Source organism: Tachysurus vachellii, chromosome 8 (genome assembly GCF_030014155.1).
Source record: "Tachysurus vachellii isolate PV-2020 chromosome 8, HZAU_Pvac_v1, whole genome shotgun sequence".
In the NCBI taxonomy this organism is placed as follows: domain Eukaryota; kingdom Metazoa; phylum Chordata; class Actinopteri; order Siluriformes; family Bagridae; genus Tachysurus; species Tachysurus vachellii.
The window spans coordinates 603,183-623,827 of record NC_083467.1 but is presented as its reverse complement, the minus strand read 5'-3'; the positions used below and the strand labels follow the sequence as shown (position 1 = coordinate 623,827).

Genomic DNA, 20,645 nt, shown 5'->3' with positions numbered 1-20,645 from the left:
CCTCCATTTTCTTAGGTATGTGAATTGTGCTCGTAATAAAGGAGAGCAGAATCTCATGGCATTTATGTATCAAGGAGGGATTCTGTACCGATGCTGTCGAGCCGTCGACCCAGGACAAGAGCTCTTGGTGTGGTACGAAGAGGAATATGCTAAAGATCTTGGTCATACGTTTGACTGCCTCTGGAATAAAAAGTACTCTGCAAATGGTAAAGTCTAGTTTAGTGATTTTATGATAGATGTTTGGGCTTAAAACATGATTAAATAATAATCTTAGAGTATTATGCCAAATCACCATCTTTCTGAAATGAGTTGTGGATGAGATTAAGATAATAAACATTAGTATACTTAAGGTACATTATCAAATGTGCTAACAGTAGCCCCGCCCCCAGCCCCTACTTAAGGTACATTTTCAAAGGTGCTAACAGTAACCCTGCCCCCAGCCCCTACTTAAGGCACATTATCAAAGCTGCTAACAGTAACCCCGCCCCCAGCCCCGCCCACAGCTCCTGACACAAGCGGTTCTTAAGTCTAGACCAGCAACGTTTTGGTGCTACTTAAGAACCACTTTTCTTGGTTCAGAGCCGGTGCTTTGGCTGTCGAAAAAGAAAGCACTGGTTCTAAATTAGGCTCCGAACCAGCACTAAAACTGCCTCGGTGGAAAAGGGGCACATCTGAACCTGCCTTATCTTAACTGGTGCTTCTTGGACTGATGTACGCACAGGTAAGACTACCTGCAAGGCATTTCTGCCAGACGCACTTCCGCCAGTGCCGGGGAGGCTACTGCAGGGTCATCAGCCGGGAGCCACCCATCCTTGATGTTTTGCTCCTTTAATCCCGGAACATCTCTAGGTGGTGGAGCAGCGGCAGGGACGTCTCCCTGCCACCCCCTGCAGCTGCCCTAGGATCCATCTCTCCCCCAAGCCTTGTCTTTTCTGCGTAGCAAGAAGCCATCTCTCCCCCAAGCCTTGTCTTTTCTGCCTCCTCTGCCAGGTCTTTCAGGGCCTTCTGCAGCTTGGCGCCTCTGACACCGAGAGTCTCAAGGAAACACTGCGTGGAGGTTCCGGTGAAGCCCCTGCAACCAACCTCCACTGGAAAGGTATATGCTCACCACCCAGCTTGTGTGCATGCGGATGTAAGCTCTGCGTACTTCTCCCTTTTCCTCTCAAATGCTGCCTCCAACCCATCTTCCCATGGCACAGTTAGCTTGGCCATGATGCCAGTCTTTGTGGAGGTGGACCAGATTACTATGTTGGGTCGAAGGGATGTTATGACAATCTGCTGTGGGAACTTCAATTGGCGACCAAGATCGGCTCTCAGGTCCCATTCACCTCCTGATGACAAGAGGGACCTCTCCCGCACGAAGCTGCTTAGTGCCCCTCCCCCTTGCCTAACAAATTGAATGGACTTGTATGATGTTGTCATGCTGGCTTTATTCACTTTGAGTCTGCGTGCTTCAATTACCTCTGCTAGCTTTCACAGGATGCGGTCATGGCGCCACCCATACTGGCCCTCAGTCAAAGCAGTCTTACCGCCAGAGAGGATGTGTTGAAGGCTGGGACTCTGGTGGCCACAGAGCTGGCAACACTCTTCTGTGCCATACCAGCAGTGCAGGTTCTGGGGGCTTGGCAGGGTATCATACGTAGCCCTGATCAAGAAACTTAGCCTTGCTTGGGGCAGCTTCCACAAGTCGGCCCAGGTGATGGTCCTATCGATTACGGCCTCACAGTTGTCCATTTCCCTTGCTGGGATTGACTCACCGCTTTGACCCTATAGCTTTCCCCTTCCTCCGTCATGATCTCCTGAACAATCAGACTTTTCCTCTCTTTCTTTGTGGCTTTGGACCACGTACTGTTTGATGTTGTCCATCCGAAGCCTGCCCTGCCATGCTGTGTCAATCCCACTACTTCTTGGAGTGTCAGATGAGTTGTGGCCTGATTCACTGCTTGATGCGCATCCCATTTTCTTCCGGTACGAACTTGGGCATTGGCATTTTGTACTACTGGGTCGGGAGAGTCTTTCAGCTCAAAGAGCAGCCTCACCCTTTTCCAGTTTATAGCCGAAGCTGATGGTTTTCATCGGAAGCCTCAAGATGTTCTTCCCAAACAGAGCTGAAGTGGACAGGCATTGGGGAAGGCCGAGCCACTTCCGGATGTAATTATTTGCCTTCGTGTCCATCTTCAGGACTGTCGATGAGGTGATCTCGCATAACTTCAAGGGCCACAGCAAGCGATAGTATAAAGTGAACTGGTAGCACCAGACCTTGAATTTGCCTGGTAGCGGGCTTTCGTCTATATTCTTTAAACCACCAGTTAGTTGTGTGATTATGGAGGAAGCCATGTGTTTGTCTGACAGATCGGCAGTGTAGAGCCTTCCCAGGCTTTTCACTGGTTGGTCTATCAAGCATGGGATCTTCTCACCACTCACTGAGAAGGAGATGTTGTCTTTCCTGACTCCTTTTTGAATGAAAAGGCTACGTCACTTGGATGGTTTTATGTTCATCCTGGCCCATGCGAGCAAGTCTTCGAGCCTTTTCAGTAGCCTGTTGGTACATGCCGACCGTCTGAAGGAGAGTGGTGACGTCATCCATGTAGCTCCGTAGACTGACTGTCTTCCTCCAATAAGAATGACCTCGAAAGCTGTTGTGAAGAGTATGGGAGAGATGAAGCATCCCATGTCTATTCCTTTCTCAACTTGCTGCCACCCAGTAATAAATTCCGAGGTTGCGTAGAAGACATGGAGGTTGTCGAACTAGTTGGTTATGATACTCTGAATACATGGTGGAATATGGAAGAAGTTGAGGGCAAACCTGATGAGCTGGTGTGGGACAGACCCATACCTGTTTGCGAGATCTAACCACACTATATTATATAATATATCTTTTTACTTATCAAGCCATTTTAGTGCTTGGTTAACCTACCAAGTGTTATTTTTTATTGTTTGTTTCTAATGTTCTTTTTCCCCTCGTTTTGTCTTTCTCTACTCTAGAAGTAAAGAAATCTGCATTTCAACTTTTCTCCTGCTCATTTTGTCCACTTTATTATACATCTCAAATTTACCTCAACAAACACATCCAGAGCTTCCACTACGAAGAGGATTTGAGGCACAAATCAGGAGAGAGTCAGATGCCCATGAATAGCTCCAGTAATCAGCAAACATCTGTTGCTCTTAGTTTCAACACCTCTCAGAAAGAAACACAGAAGAAAAGCGTTTGCTCAGGTAGCGGCAACAGCTTTACTCGTCCGAGTGCTCCGAAAACATATCAGTGCAGTCAAGCCGGGGAGATGATGTATCACTGCTTACAGTGTGGTAAGAGTTTTAATAAAAAGAGCAATCTCCGAAAACACCAGCGCATTCACACAGGTGAGAAGCCGTATCACTGCTCAGAATGCGAAAAGAGTTTTATTCAAAAAAGTGATCTCCGCCAACACCAGCGCATTCATACCGGAGAGAAGCCGTATCACTGCACACAGTGCGGGAAGAGCTTTACACATCAGAGTCATCTCCAGCTACACCAGCGCATTCACACAGGAGAGAAACCGTATCATTGCTCAGAGTGTGGAAAGCGCTTTAATCAAAAGAGTAATCTCCACGTCCATCAGCGCATTCACACAGGAGAGAAGCCGTATCACTGCTCAGAGTGCGGGAAAAGTTTTACTCTACAGAGTCATCTTCATGTCCATCAGCGCATTCACACTGGAGAGAAGCCGTATCAATGCTCAGAGTGCGGGAAGAGCTTTACTCATCAGAGTCATCTCCAACGACACCTGCGCACTCACACGGGAGAGAAGCCGTATCGCTGCTCTCAGTGTGAGAAGAGCTTTAATCATCAGAGTCATCTCCAACGACATCAGCGCACACATACAGGAGAGAAACCGTATCACTGCTCACAGTGTGGGAAGAACTTCTCTCAGCAAAGTACTCTCCAGCTACACCAGCGCATTCACACAGGAGAGAAGCCGTATCACTGCTCACAGTGTGGGAAGAGCTTTACTTATTCACTTACGTTTAAGACCCACAAGTGCACTAATGCAGAGCCGTTACATTATTTGAATTATTTATCAAATTAAATATGACCTTATCATTCCTTTTCTGGCTTATAATGATCTGTGTAACATTTTTCGCTGTGGAAGACAAAAAGCATTCACTGTTATTTGATGGATTCATATTCCAGTTTTAAAGGTGGGGTCTCCGTTGTTTGAAAGGCAATGTTGACATTTGAAATCACCAAAACAAACACGCCCTAACCCAAATGGGTCCCACCCCTGTACTGATAGCTCCGCCCACACATACATACGTAACCCAGGCAACTAATAGAAAGAAATGTGTCTTTATCATAGCTGAAGGGAAGAACAATACGATTGCAGATAAACAAACAAGCAAAAATGACACACAAGCATAATCATGTAAAGGACAAAGGCATATATTAGTTCTGTGTAACAAAGAAAAAACCAACGTTACTCACCTATCGAGAAGGAAAAAAGTGACCTCGGCGTCCCATCACAGGCCTTCCTGCTCCTTCAGTTCTCTCCAGAGCTGGAAAGCTGATCCTATATTAACACGTCCTACTTCTTACCTTATCGTAAGCCTTTCTTCGCTTTCTTTCTTTGTTTTTATCCTCCATGTCAATGTTAAAACCGCTTTCTGCTAATGTCACACATGTGCACTGAACACTGTCTCCGCCCATATTGACAAGACACGCCCCTTTCTGCTCATTGGCTACACGTTTGTTTTGTTTTTGTTTTGTTTGTCGGCCCGACTCTGTTTCCATTTTCTGAAGCATTTCTCAAACAACGGAGACCCCACCTTTAATGTTTACCTTTGACTTTAAATAGCATTCACACTAGCAAGCGACAACGTCTTCGGTGACGGTTTCAGTGTAAAACATGATTTCAACACCAGTGCTGACTGGTAAAAGTGACCTCACCAAGAGTCACGTGAGATGAGATTCTCTTTAACTTGATGTAAGTTATGTATGTAAGTAACAAATAGGTTGTAAAAGTTTAGGTAGTAAAGTAACAAAATCGGTTGGTTGGCTCTAATGATTCCTCTGACCACTTTCATGGCATGAGTGGGACATCTATTTCAATCATATAAATGTTTTCATCTTATTTGTCACATGACTATAGAGACATTAAAGAAGCTTAAAGCTTGGAAGGAAGTAGCAGAAAACTTTGGTGACTCTGGTTTGTATTCTAGTACATTTAACTTTCTGCCTATAAAAGCTTAGCATGCATCAAGTAAATCAACCAATTTTCACTTTCAATAATGTGTTATTTCATTTGTGTTTAACTAGATAGAAGATTGATATAAAGGCATATATCATGGTGTTCTGGTAGCTAGTACAGTTACTTTATTACTAACAAAGTCTGGAATTTAATGTTAAGCAAATGACTAATCACACGTTTCACGTTTTTGACTTTGAGTTCAAACAATTTAATGACAAATACGTCACGTACTCTAGCAAATATACTGTCAGGAGAGTGGAAACCATACCAACAATCAGCCCAGAAAACTTTAAGACCATCTGTCAGGTTCATCAGTGTCATCTGTATGCTGCCAAAACTGGTAGGTACACAACTGTACTGTAGGTGTCTGAATCCTAAAAATTAGGAAAATGTGTAAAAAATATTCTGTTCTTTTTTCAAGTAAAAGAAAGTTTCAAACTGTGTTGGTTTCCTTAATCTTTGCTAACTCTTGTATATGAATATAACCATGTGTCTATTATGCAACAGTGGAAGTCATTACATCACATTACTGTGCTGGATTTAACACTATTACATTAAATGTATTGAAAAGTGCGATTTTCTCTTGGACCAGATGCAGGACATCTCTGTATGATAGTTGGTATAGAAAAGGGTTGGAATTATTGATAATTTATATTTATTTCTGGGAGTAAGCTGAACTCTAGCTCACAGTTTTCTTTAGCAAACATTTAGCATTATTTAGCACTTAGCATCTTACTTTTATGAGACCAAAATGTCAACCAGAAGGTACAGCAAATTATTTTGGTTTAAATTCAAAAGTTATTTGGGTGTGAGATCAAGGAGACAACAAAACGGAATTTCAGCTTTAATTTCCTGGTAAATCATCTAGAAGTGCTAAAAAACTAAAACACCTAAACACCTTTTGTTTAAACCTTTGTGGCCATCCACAGAACTTACTGTTTTAGCCTTCTTTAGCCTAGCTTAGCCTAACCCTAACTCTAACCCTCTAGGTATGAGGAAGATCATGACATGGTCCGATTTCCCACACAGGGGACATGATTGTGCCATATTGCCTATGCATATGGGTGCAGGTGATGTGCTGGTGGAAATTTGGAAAGTCCCCCATTACAACGCATGTATCTTCTTGGTGTTGTGTCAGTTGGAGGATGAAAGACTCATGCAGGTCCCATACAACAGTGTCCTGAATGTCAGCGACTATGAGATGAACTCCCAAGGAAGGTAGAAAGGGTGAGATTTGATGATCAGAAGTTCCAGGTTGGGTGGGAAGGAGCCTGTGCTGTCACAACAGCCTTTGTTTACAATCAGACACATTCCACCCCTTGACCTCCCCGACTCCATTATTATGTCCATACAGTGAACCTAGAAGAACTTGGATGACATGGTCAGGTGGTTGCAGTCTAGAATGTCCCTTAACCCTGGCCCTAAGGTCATTGAGGTTGTTTTCTAGAGACTGGACATTGACTACTAGAAAGCCAGGCAGGAGAGTACGGAGACTGAACACCCTCAGCTTGTTGCTGATGTCGCCTTGTTTTCCTTGTGGATGCTGCTTTTGGTAATAAACACCATTTATTATTAAAACTACTGTTACAATAAACACCAGTGTTATTCTGTGACAGCTATGCTGCAAGAAATGAGAGTAGAGTCTTTTCTGCTTTAACCCTTTTCCTGCCTTGCAAATGAAACTACTCCAATACTCTATAAAAAGCCACATTGTTTTTGGAGCAGGACCTGGACATCCTCCAGTAGTTGTAAGCTACAACAAGGCACATTGGAGTAGGGTCATCTATATCATTGCAGCTGAAAGCCACTGAGCAGCTGTAAGAATGGCTCAGAGAACAGTGTACACGTGTTTAAGAAAGACTTTGGAGCACTCTGAAAATCGCTATGGCTTTACCAGGGTTATTGAAAAGTCCCTGTTTGACAGAATCTGTCAGAGGTTTAGATCATTTTCTTCAAGCCATGAGTACAATACCCTCTTCCTTGCTTCCAGTTGGTGGCGGTAACGCGCCCAGCAGCTGCTTCTACAATCGCCAGAAAACGCAGAAGAACAAAAAGAGGCTGCTGGTTTTTATCCTGAGCAGCTGAGCTACTTGACAAAGCTATTATTAACGCATTAAATAAGAGTTTAAGTAAGATTGGCTCCATACAGATATACAGAAATACATATATAAAGAAATACTCGTCGTTATGTCTGTGTTTGAAGCTTGAAAACTCCGATTTGCTTAAAAACCCTGACAGGTAAGATAAACAGAAGACGTGTGGCTGTGTTCCAAATCGACCTGCCTTCACTTATTAAGTGCCCTAGATAGGGAACAAAATAACGCCATGTACACTCTACATTAATAATTGGTGTTTATTATAGCAGTAGTGTTAATGATTATTGGTGTTTATTGTAGCAGTAGTGTTAATAATAATTGGTGTTTATTGTAGCAGTAGTGTTAATAATAATTGGTGTTTATTATAGCAGCAGTGTTAATGAGTGTTGATCTCTTTTCAGACCTGTTAGAATGAGTTTAGACAGAAATTTCTCCTCCTCTCAGGATCCTGATGCTTCCTCACAGGTAAAACATAAAGACAGAATATAATAACTTTTATAGTTTGCTGGCAGCCTGCAGACCCCCCACCCCCCACCCCCCTTTAATCACCTGGTTGTGTTTCATGAACAGTTGTGTGCGGATGTGAAAACAGAGACTTCAGGTAGAGGGATGGAGCTCCATGTGAAGCAGGAGGAGACTCTGGAGTCCAATGGAGATGATTTTGACAACACACCTGAAGTTATCTCCATTAAAAAGGAAGAAGCTGACAGTGAATTCTACCTTTGTAAGATATCAGGGCTTCTCTAGATCTCTGTGACACTAATTATTATGTCCTACACACTATAAATGTCATACTGTGATGTCGGCTCTCTGATTGATGTTTCTACTGAAGGTCCAGAAAGAAATCTGGAATATCTGTGGATATAAACATCATCTGACGTAATGGATAAAAAAAGTAAACCTGAAAGATCGTGTTACAGTTTATTAAAAATAACACTGGTTAATTTTTCTTCCATTATGTTTTCTCTACTTCCAGATTGTGAATTTTGCAAATCCCACTTCTTCAACAAGTGTGAGGTTCACGGTCCAGCGCTCTTCATCCCTGATACTCCTGTTCCCTTGGGGGTCACTGACCGAGCCAGACAAACTCTTCCTCCTGGACTAGAGATTCGGAATTCCGATATTCCTGACGCAGGTCTGGGAGTGTTTAATAATGGGGAGATTGTTCCAGTTGGTGCACACTTCGGACCCTACCAGGGAGAGCTGGTGGACAGAGAGGACGCCATGAACAGCAGATACTCCTGGGTGGTGAGTTATTATGAATTTATTATGAATATTAAAAGTCTTGTTTTGGGTTGAATGCAGTACATTACTGTAGGGCAACAATGGGGCAGTGGTGGTACTTTCATTCAACTCGCTCCAAACCTTATTCTGAAGAAGAAGCTCATGAATTTTAACTACTTTACTGTCTCCATGTATTAATACTGATTGTTTTCCAGTGATGATATTGTATAACATCCAACCGTCATATATTTTGCATAGGAGCTAGGGCTGGGCGATATGACTGAAAACTGTATCACGATATCAGTGTTTCATATCGGTCGATATCGATAATTATTGATATTATTTATGACCCATTTAAAATAAGGACCAGGAGAAAAATATATTACATTTAAACATTTTTATTTGAAACTTAACCTTCCTCTGATCGTAATCCCCTCAGTCCTTAGAGATCCAGATGATCTTGGGTTAATCAGATGAAGGCACCAAAGTTAGAAGCTTAATATAATGGAATATGTGGTAGTGTAACTGTAAATGTGGGGGAAGTCGTGGCCTAACGGTTAGAGAGTTTGACTCCTAACCCTAAGGTTGTGGGTTCGAGTCTCGGGCCGGCAATACCACGACTGAGGTGCCCTTGAGCAAGGCACCGAACCCCCCCAACTGCTCCCCGGGTCCCGCAGCATAAATGGCTGCCCACTGCTCCGGGTGTGTGTTCACGGTGTGTGTGTGTTCACTGCTGTGTGTGTGCACTTTGGATGGGTTAAATGCAGTGAACGAATTCTGAGTATGGGTCACCGTACTTAGCCGTATGTCACGTCACTTCACTACACTTAAGGCGGTGGCTTACCAATCAGAAGGTTGTGAGTTCAAATCCCATGTCCACCAGGCTGCCACTGCTGGGCCACTGACCAAGTTAAAAAAAACTACATTGGAGTGCTTAGACATACCAAAAAAAATGTATTAACAAATAAAATGTAAATGTGTAAATTATTTGCAGATATCACGACGTGGTCAGTGTGAAAAATATGTAGATGCCAAGAGAGAGATGCATGCTAACTGGATGCGGTGAGCTAATTGTTGGAAATTTCTTCGTACTTTTCTTTATTTGTTGTAAATATCTTTCCACCAGTCACTGTTCTCTCCCCATGACATTTTATTCCTCCATTTTCTTAGGTATGTGAATTGTGCTCGTAATAAAGGAGAGCAGAATCTCATGGCATTTATGTATCAAGGAGGAATTCTGTACCGATGCTGTCGAGCCGTCGACCCAGGAGAAGAGCTCTTGGTGTGGTACGAAGAGGAATATGCTAAAGATCTTGGTCATACGTTTGACTGCCTCTGGAGTAACAAGTACTTTGCAAATGGTAAAGTCTAGTTTAGTGATTTTATGCTAGATTTTTAATAATCTTAAAGTATTATGCCTAATCACCATCTTTCTGAAATGAGTTGTGGATGAGATTAAGATGTGTACGTGTACCATGTGTACGTCATGGTAGAAGGTAAGAGGATGCAGGACGATTCTTGATGGTGCCTTTAACAAAAGACTGTGTTTTAATGGTTGGGAGTCAGAATGACCTCCTAATCCTATTGTTGACCTTTGATGATGTCCGGTATCTCTAGCAGATGAATGGGGCCATAGTTAATTGTTTTGACTAGCATGGCAGCAATAGGAATAATATTCATCTTCATGCTCACTTCTGCCATGCCCCCAAACACCATTGTGCTGCAGTACTGGAGTACTCATCTTTTTTATGGGTGACCAGTTTGTGTGATGTGGAAACTTGTCCAACCTGCTCATTGTGGATCGATGACTGTCCAGCTTGGTCTGATGCCACAGAACAGCCTCTGCAGCACAAATTGCTGAAAAATTGAATGCTGGCTTAGATGGAAAGACTTCAGAACACACAGTGCCTAACAGATTGCAGTGTATTTTCTGTAATGGAGTGCACAGTGTGCCCATGCTGACTAATGTACACCACCTAAAATAGGCACATGAGCATCAGAACTGGACCATGGACCAATAGAAGAAGGTGACCTGGTCTGATGAATTACGTTTTCTATCCAGTGGATGGTCATGTGTGGTGTTGGATGAGTTGGATCCAGGACGCAGTATTAGAAGAAGGAAAGTTGGCAGAGGGACTGTGATGCTATAGGAAATGTTCTGCTGGGAAACCTTAGGTCCTGCCATTCATGTTTAATGTGACTTTGACATGTACCACCTGCCTAAAACACTATTGGGGACTATTGAGGGCCAGGGGTCTGAGTACTTAATATCAGTAAGGATACTGTTGGCTAGCACTTAGAGGTCTGTGTCACCCTTCAAGGACATTCCTTCCCAGAAAGCCACTGACCCAGCACCTAACTGGTCAAGCTGATATGCACACAGCACAAAATTTCCCATGGCATCGCTAGACTCTTTCCTGTCTGTCAGATATTCTAAGTGTGAACCTGATCTTATCCATGAAGAGAACTGGGAGCTAGAGGTCTTCACGGGTCCACTTAGATCCGAAAACCCGAGGTCCGACCCGAGACCCGAGCTGTCTAAAAGTTTCACGTGTGCCTTAGACACGGGTCGTGTATAATAATAGTGGCACCGGGTCTCGGGTAATTTAAAATGAATGTGTTTTTACCGAACGGACCCGAGAAGACCCAGACTACTGTATCTCGCATGTGTGCATCAACTCGAGTCCTTTTCCAACCTCTCCTCTGTTTGCCAAGACCGCTTGCGACATCGTGTAGCTGGCGGTAAGCTAATTTTCGTTGAAACAGACCTGGACATTCGGGTCCAGTCGGGTTAAATAAACGGTTGGGTCGGTATCGGGTGTGTCTCGGGTCGGGTCTTCTGCACTTCCGGTTCGGGTAAAAAGTGATTCGGGTCACTTTGGGTCTGGTACATTTCTTTAGACCCGAGAAGACCTCTACTGGGAGCAAATGGTGGACCTGCCAATTCTGGTTTTATTAGAACCTTTACACGAAGGTCTGACCGTACTAAAGAAGGTCAGACCTTCGTGGAGTCTGTTTGGTGCACTTGCACACCAGTACCCTGTTGGGGGTCATTTTGTATGGCTCTGGTAGTGCTCCTCCAGTTCCTCCACCAGATACTGGTCCTCCTGCTGGGTTGTTGCCCTTCTACAGCTCTGTACAGCTCCCCTCTTGAACCAGCCTGTCTCTCTGTAATTCCTCCATGATCTTGAAACTGTTTTGGGAGACACACCAAACCTCATTGTGATTGCCATCCTGGAGTAGCTGGACTACCTGTGCAACCTGATTGGGTTGCTGGTATTGCCTCATGCTGCAAATAGTGACAACGAGATAAAAACTAGTGATAAATCAGTCAGAAAGAATAAGGAGTTAGCGATTGTCTGTGGCCACCACCTGCAACACCATTCCCTTTTTGAGGGTTGTCTTGCTGTTGCACCTGATGTCACTTTCATTTGCATCAAAGCAGGTGAAACCGATTCACAGACCTGTGTGATTTCTAACATTCTAACGTCTCCTTCGTTTTTTTTTAAGTGTATTTATAAAGATGTGAACATCCAGCTCACCTACTTGACCGAGCCCTGTCAGTGCATATTATATACACCTGACTTTGGAAAGATTTCTGGTGATGGGCAGCAAAACACATTTATGTGATTCTGGATGTTCCATTATATTCCTTGTATGGAACATCAGGCTTTGAAATAAACTGCCACATCACGTTCCTCAGACCTGTATGAAGGATATCGTCGTTGTCGGGCGGAAACCTCCTATGTCCAAATTTTGTCAATTTCATATTTTTTCCACATATCGATGCTATCAGTCAGTCCCCATGTGGGTCAAGTTACAACCAAGCTAAAGTCTTGAAAATAGCTTGAGCTCAAATCTCTTAACTCCATTGGACACTTCAACTGTCTAAGAAATCTCGTAACTCCACCCCTTCTTCACTCCGCGGGAGAGCTTCACGGCATATTTTTCCTCAAGATTAAGAGTCGCAACGAATCAACACGACTTCTGAGGTAAATGTCTTCAAAACACTGGTTATTCATGATTCAGTTATATGAATTATATAATAACAGTTTATATATTATATATAACAGTTTTATCTTGAAGTAATGGTAACTTTTAATGCTAAGGTGTAATGTATCGTTTCTGAGGCTGCTAGATTTTTCTTTAGATCTAAGTTCTTGTAGCATTGGACGGTAGCTATCTTGTTGACTGAAATGTTCAAAACCTTGAATTTAAAGCACAAAAATTGGCTGCCGTTGACTTAGTTAGCCACTATGCATTGGTTTCGTAATGTTTGGTGAGATATCTAAAGTGATTTTCGTGGGGCTCAAAGAAAAAAAATCTTGACCCCCGCTAGTTCTGGTGCTCGTCTGAGGGGAATTTAGCACAAGACAATCCACTGCAACGCGGACTAAACCCTGTGCATTGCAGATAAGATAGGATTTTATCTTACAATGTCAAGGCAAACCGTTATGTTCAACAAGTAGCTGCCTTTGCCGTCATGCTCATCACTTTAAGCAAGCTGGCTGGCTTTTTGCCTCGTTATTATACGTAAACACGCCGTATAACATAGTGAAACGATAATTTGACCTTTATTAATTTTATTTTTTGCAGCAACCATGTCTGTGTTCTTAAAGGAACTGTCAGATGGTCAATGTGCCATATGATCAGGCAAGGGCCCTAATAGATAGTGAGAGCTCTGATGGTAGTGAGAGCTCTGATGGAGAGAGTGTAGAGAGAGAGGAAGCAGCAGTGGTGGAGGATACAGTGGTGGAGGATACAGTGGTGCAGGATACAGTGGTGCAGGATACAGTGGTGCAGGATACAGTGGTGCAGGACACAGTGGTGCAGGACACAGTGGTGCAGGACACAGTGGTACAGGACACAGTGGTGCAGGATACAGTGGTACAGGACACAGTGGTGCAGGATACAGTGGTGCAGGACACAGTGGTGCATGCTAGTAGAGTGAATTTCTGAGAGATATTTATGATTTCACATGCCAAAATGTATAAGTTTTATGCAGATGGATTTCACAACAATAGACTTTTGTTTAAAAATTAATTTTCACACTAATTGTACCATGTGTTTGAAAAGATTTCTCTGGTGGTCTGGAAGGAGAGGAGGCCTCGCTGCTGGCTGCAGAGCAGGTGCAGTTTGACACAGGTAGGTTAGATGCTTTTCTACAATTTAGATAAGGTCCTTCAACGGTAACACTTTATAATAATGTTCAGTTATAAGTCACATAATTATAAATTATTTGTAATTGATGAACTAATCATTTACCAAACGACTATATGTTCATAAATGATTAATAAGTGATATGCTAACATTTTATGAATGTTTTATAAACTCAGTTATAAGTTAGTTTTAAATTATTACTTAATACGTTCACAAATGATTAATAAGTGCTATGCTATACTGTATATCTGTATATATCAGTGATGAATAGTTTACACTTTTGATTAGGGGCTGCAGAAAGCTTTGTGACTAATTTATAAAATGTTAGCATGTCACTTGTTAATTATTTATAAATGTACTGTATAGTCATGTTTTGTAAATTATTAGTTCATCATTAACTAATAACTTATAAGTAACTTATAAGTGAAAGTTATTATGAAGTGTTAGCTAGCCCTCACTGTTGACAGTTTATAAAGATGTAACTCATTCATGCACGTTTGGTTTGTGTGTATTTTGAAGTTTGCCATGGTGGAAGCGAAGAGGACCTGGATGCAGAGAATTTGTGCTTAGACGCTGAGGAAGATGCACCTCCAAGGAAAAGACTGAGAGCTGAAAACACCTGGAAGAAAGTCATCAACAAGAAAAGAAGAATGGTTGGGAAGGCATACACTGGAAAACAGAAGCAGAAGGAAATAATGAGGGAGCCACGGGCTATTGGGCCTAGATGTTCATCAGCAGCATGTGCCAAGTCAGCTAAACATCACTGCAGTGCAATCAGCGAGCCTGAGAGGAATAGCATTTTCAATTACTTTTGGCAACATATGACCTGGGAGGAGAAGAGGATGTATGTGCATGGTCTAATTGATGTGGTCCCTGTGCAAAGGAGAAGGGGGGCTGAAAATTCCAGAAGATCAAATTCCCTGATGTTTTTTTTACGGGTCAGCGGGCAGAGAAGGCGCGTCTGCAAAAGTATGTTTTTGTCTACCCTAGGAATAGGCGAGTGGTCTGCCGTAAACTGGGCAAAGGAGGGATACACGCAAGCAGACACTGAGGGACAAACACACAGCAACGCACGTCGTTCAGTAGCAGGCCATGAATTCATCCGCAGCTTTTTGCAGGACCTGCCAAAAGTGCCCTCACACTACTGTAGATCCTCAACATCCAAACAGTATCTGGAACCTGTGTTTCAGTCGATGGCTGATCTGTATGCAGTGTATTGTCGCGTTGCAGCAGAGAAGAATGTAACACCTTTGTCAAGACAAGTGTTCGCAGATGAGTTCAAGCGTCTCAACCTAGACATTTACCACCGAAAAAAGGACCAGTGCAACATCTGTTGTGCTTTCAAGACCGGCAACTTACCTGATGACGAGTGGCAGCACCACCTCCTTCAAAAAGAAGAGGCCTGCACCGAAAAGCTGTCCGACAAATGCAAGGCCAGCAACAAGATCATGGTCATATGTATGGACTTGCAAGCCCTCCTTTTGTGCCCAAAGCTAAAAGCCCCTGAATTGTATTATAAAACAAAGCTTGCAGTTCACAATTTCACCGTGTACAACATGCTGACACACAGTGCTACATGTTATGTCTGGCATGAAGGTGAGGGATCCCTGTCTGCCAGTGAGTTTGCTTCATGCATTGTTGACTACCTCTCTGCACACACTGAGCCTGACACATTTATTTTGTGGAGTGACGGCTGCGGGTATCAGACCAGGAATGCAGTTCTAAGCAATGCACTTCTTCTGTTCTCCATGAAGAAAAACAAAGTCGTCATTCAGAAGTACCTTGAGAAAGGGCATAGTCAGATGGAATGCGACTCCGTTCACAGCGTCATCGAGAGGCGTCTGAGGGACCAGGATGTGTATCTCCCAGCGGAGTATGTTAACTTGATGAAGAGGGCCCGTGTGAAGCCTCATCCATACGAAGTCAAGTACATCGACCACACCTTCTTCCAGGACTTCACCAAGCTGAGTCTCTGCAAGTCTCTGCACCCTGGAGTAAGGCCTGGTGACCTAACTGTCCATGATATCAGAGCCATCAGGTAATTACCAATGTAAATCTTATGTCGTACCAATATACTGTAGGCATGACATTATGATGTTGCATATTTTTTAATGAAACAGTGATTACAGTGATTACTTTGTTGTGTTATATTTTGTGCTATTAGGTACAACAACAATGGAACGATGGACTTGAAAATAAACCATTCTGATGACTGGCGTCCACATCCGAGTCAAGAACTCCGAAACTCCACCTCAGACAGCCAGACAGTCACCCCACTCTATTCAGACAGCCTGAAGATCACAGAGCTGAAATTTAAACACCTCCAAGACCTGAAGGAAGTCATCCCAAAGGACTTTCACAGCTTTTATGACAATTTGCTTCACTAGTTTAATACACACAGAGCCTCACAGATACATGCATACAGACAAGGACTCACCCTACTCACAAACACAAATACACTCAGCAATGGGCTTAGTAAAGCAAGCCTTAAAGGGATATTTCACCCAAAAATAAAAATTGTCATCATTTACTCACCCTCATGTTGTTACAAACTTGTATACATTTCTTTGTTCTGATGAACACAAAGGAAGATATTTTGAGAAATGCTTGTAACCAAACCGTTCATGGACCACATTCACTTCCATAGTATTATTTTTTCCGGTGAATCCGACGTGTACGTGCAGCTCCATGTAATCTGTATAAACGGAGGTTGTAATCGAGAAAGTACATAACGTTATTTTATCATTAACACAGAAAAAAGTTAGCCTTAGCATGTATCTACATACTATCATGTGTGCTGATAATTGATCATCCATCCATCCATCTTCTATCGCTTTTCCGGGGCCGGGTCGCAGGGGCAGCAGTCTAAGCAGGGATGCCCAGACTTCCCTCTCCCCAGACACTTCCTCCAGCTATTCTGGGGGAATACTGAGGCGTTACCAGGCCAGCCAAGAGACATAGTCCCTCCAGCGTGTCCTAGGTCTTCCCCGGGGCCTCCTTTCGGTTGGACATGCCCGGAACACCTCCCCAGGGGGATGTTCTGGGGAGCAGCTGCTCTACTCTGAGCTCCTCCCGAGTGACCGAGCTCCTCACCCTATCTCTAAGGGAGCACCCAGCCACCGTGCGGAGGAAACTCATTTCGGCCGCCTGTATCCGAGATCTTGTCCTTTCGGTCATGACCCAAAGCTCATGACCATAGGTGAGGGTAGGAACGTAGATTGACTGGTAAATAGACAGCTTTGCCTTGCGGCTCAGCTCTTTCTTCACCACAACAGACTGGTATATCGACCGCATCACTGCAGAAGATACACATGATCTGCCTGTCGATCTCCTGCTCCATCCTTCCCTCACTTGTGAACAAGACCCCAAGATACTTAAAGTCCTCCACTTGAGGCAGGAGCTCTCCACCAACCTGAAGGGGGCAAGCCACCCTTTTCCGGCTGAGGACTTGGAGGTGCTGATTCTCATCCTCTCCGTTTCACACTCGGCTGCAAACCGTCCCAGTGCACGCTGAAGGTCCTGATTTGAGGAAGCCAACAGGACAACATCATCTGCAAAAAGCAGAGACGAAATCCTGTGGTCCCCAAACCGGACTCCCTCTGTCCCCCGACTGTGCCTAGAAATCCTGTCCATATAAATAATGAACAGGACCGGTGACAAAGGGCAGCCCTGCTGGAGTCCAACATGCACCAGGAACAAGTCTGACTTACTGCAGGCAATGCGAACCAAACACCTGCTCCGGTCATATAGGGACCGGACAGCCCTTATCAGAGGGCCCCGGACCCCATACTCGCAGAGCACCCCGCACAGGTCACAACGAGGGACACAGTCGAATGCCTTCTGCAGATCCTCAAAGCACATGTGGACTGGTTGGGCAAACTCCCATGAACCCTAAAGCAACCTGGTGAAGGGAATAGAGATGGTACAGTGTTCCACGACCGGGACGAAACCCGGATTGTTCCTCATGAATCTGAGGTTCGACTATCGGCCGAATTCTCCTTTCCAGTACCCTGGCATAGACTTTTCCGGGGAGGCTGAGGAGTGTGATCCCCTCTAGTTGGAACACCCTCCGGTCCCCCTTATTAAACAGAGGGACCACCACCCCAGTCTGCCCAGTCCAGAGGCACTGTCCCCAGCCGCCACGCGACGTTGCAGAGGCTTGTCATCCAAGACAGCCCCAAAACATCCAGTGACTTGAGGTACTCAGGACGGATCTCATCCACCCCCGGTGCCTTGCCACTGAGGAGCTTATCAACTACCTCAGTGACCTCAGCTTGGGGGATCGACGAGTCCACAACTGAGCCCTGAGCCTCTGCTTCCTCAGTGGAAGACATGTCGGTGGGGTTGAGGAGAACCTCAAAGTACTCCTTGCACCGTCCAAGGATGTCCCCAGTCAAAGTCAGCAGATTCCCACTCCCACTGTAAACGGCGGAAGGTTTGCCAGAATTTCTTCGAGGCCGACTGATAGTCCTTCTCCATGGCCTCACCGAACTCCTCCCAAACCCGAATTTTTGCCTCCGCAACCACCCGAGCTGAAGCTCGCTTGGCCCTCCGGTAACTATAGGCTGCCTCTGGAGTCCCCCGAGCCAACCAGGCTCGATAGGACTCCTTCTTCAGCTTGACGGCATCCCTTACTTCCGGGGTCCACCACCGGGTTCAGGGATTGCCGCCACGACAGGCACCTTATGGCCACAGCTCCGAGCAGCCGCGTCGACAATTGAGGTGGAGAACATGGTCCACTTGGACTCAATGTCTCCAACCTCCCTCGGGATCTGGTTGAAGCTCTGCCGGAGGTGGGAGTTGAAGATCTTTTGGGTCTGCCAAGTCTGTCCAACTTCCTCCCCCGCCATCGGATCCAACTCACCACCAGGTGGTGATCAGTTGACAGCTGCGCCCCTCTCTTTACCCGAGAGTCCAAGACATATGGCCGGAGGTCAGATGAAACAACCACAAAGTCGATCATCGACCTCCGACCTAGGGTGTCCTGGTGCCATGTGTACTGATGGACACCCTTGTGCACATGGTGTTTGTTATGGACAAACTGTGACTAGCACAGAAGTCCAATAACAGAACACCACTCGGGTTCAGGTCGGGGGGGGTCACAGCCACGTCACAGCCCCGTCCACAGTCCCTGACGCAAGCGGTTCTTAGGTCTAGACCAGCAACGTTTTGGTGCTACTTAAGAACCACTTTTCTTGGTTCAGAGCCGGTGCTTTGGGTGTCGAAAAAGAAAGCACTAATTCTAAATTAAGCTCTGAACCAGCACTCAAACTGCCTCGGTGGAAAAGGGGCACATCTGAACCTGCCTTATCTTAACCAGTGCTTCTTGGACTTATCATATAATATATCTTTTTACTTATCAAGCCATTTTAGTGCTTGGTTAACCCACCAAGTGTTATATTTTATTGTTTGTTTCTAATGTTCTTTTTCCCCTCGTTTTGTCTTTCTCTCCTCTAGAAGTAAAGAAATCTGCGTTTCAACTTTTCTCCTGCTCATTTTGTCCACTTTATTATACATCTCAAATTTACCTCAACAAACACATCCAGAGATTCCACTGTGAAGAGGATTTGAGGCAGAAATCAGGAGAGAGTCAGATGCCCACGAATAGCTCCAGTAATCAGCAAACATCTGTTGCTCTTAGTTTCAACACCTCTCAGAAAGAAACGCAGAAGAAAAGCAACGATTGCTCAGGTAGTAACAGCTTTACTCCACCGACTGCTCCGAAAACATATCAGTGCAGTCAAGCCGGGGAGATGATGTATCACTGCTTACAGTGTGGTAAGAGTTTTAATAAAAAGAGCAATCTCCGAAAACACCAGCGCATTCACACAGGAGAGAAGCCGTATCACTGCACACAGTGCGGGAAGAGCTTTACACATCTGAGTCATCTCCAGCTACACCAGCGCATTCACACAGGCGAGAAACCATATCATTGCCCAGAGTGTGGAAAGTGCTTTAATCAAAAGAGTAATCTCCACGTCCATCAGCGCATTCACACGGGGGAGAAGCCGTTTCACTGCTCTGAGTGTGGGAAAAGTTTTACTCTACAGAGTCATCTCCAACGACATCAGCGCATTCACACTGGAGAGAAACCGTATCACTGCTCACAGTGTGGGAAGAACTTCTCTCAGCATAGTACTCTCCAGCTACACCAGCGCATTCACACAGGAGAGAAGCCGTATCACTGCTCAGAGTGTGGGAAGAGCTTTACTTATTCACTTACGTTTAAGACCCACAAGTGCACTAATGCAGAGCCGTTACATCATTTGAATTATTTATCAAATTAAATATGACCTTATCATTCCTTTTCTGGCTTATAATGATATGTGTAACATTTTTCGCTGTGGAAGACAAAAAGCATTCACTGTTATTTTATGGATTCATATTCCAGTTTTAAAGGTGAGGTCTCCGTTGTTTGAAAGCCAACGTTGTCATTTGAAATCACCAAAACAAACACGCCCCTAACCCAAATGGGTCCCACCCCTGTATCGATAGCTCCGCCCACATGTATGTGTGTCTTTATCATAGCTGAAGCGAAGAACAATATGATTGCAGATAAACAAACAAGCAAAAATGACACACAAGTATAATCATGTAAAGGACAAAGACATATATTAGTTCTGTGTAACAAAGCAAAACCAACGTTACTCACCTATCGAGAAGGAAAAAAGCGCCTCGGCGTCTTAAGTAAAGTTGGTCACATATTCACAGATTGGAGTTTCCCGAGTCAATAACTCCTGAGCTAAACACTGTTACTACACAAAACACGGTTGTAGCTGCGTCTCTACATTACTACGATAGAAAAGAGGTGTTATTTGTGTAGTAACAGCGTTTAGCTCAGGAGTTATTGACTCGGGAAACTCCAATCTGTGAATATGTGCCGAACTTCCCGCTCCTTCAGTTCTCTCCAGCGCTGGAAAGCTGATCCTATATTAACACG

General features: G+C 44.3%; 1 protein-coding gene across 2 annotated transcripts in view; it reads left to right on the top strand.

Annotated features, from left to right (window-relative positions):
* LOC132849780 (zinc finger protein 585A-like) overlaps positions 1 to 20,645 on the top strand; it is a 36,190-nt gene that overhangs the window by 7,318 nt on the left and 8,227 nt on the right. The window contains exons 1-9 of one of the 2 annotated variants that reach the window (XM_060875639.1): positions 7,271 to 7,463; positions 7,723 to 7,786; positions 7,892 to 8,045; positions 8,298 to 8,569; positions 9,540 to 9,607; positions 9,716 to 9,906; positions 13,622 to 13,690; positions 14,225 to 15,743; positions 15,870 to 16,241. In XM_060875639.1, coding sequence (XP_060731622.1) covers positions 7,733 to 7,786; positions 7,892 to 8,045; positions 8,298 to 8,569; positions 9,540 to 9,607; positions 9,716 to 9,906; positions 13,622 to 13,690; positions 14,225 to 15,743; positions 15,870 to 16,092 — 2,550 coding nt within the window. In that variant the 5' untranslated portion in view covers positions 7,271 to 7,463; positions 7,723 to 7,732 and the 3' untranslated portion in view covers positions 16,093 to 16,241. Of the gene's footprint in view, positions 1 to 15; positions 207 to 2,985; positions 4,004 to 7,270; positions 7,464 to 7,722; positions 7,787 to 7,891; positions 8,046 to 8,297; positions 8,570 to 9,539; positions 9,608 to 9,715; positions 9,907 to 13,621; positions 13,691 to 14,224; positions 15,744 to 15,869; positions 16,242 to 19,505; positions 19,944 to 20,645 lie in introns of those variants that run through there. The other variant, XM_060875640.1, reaches the window with a different exon arrangement.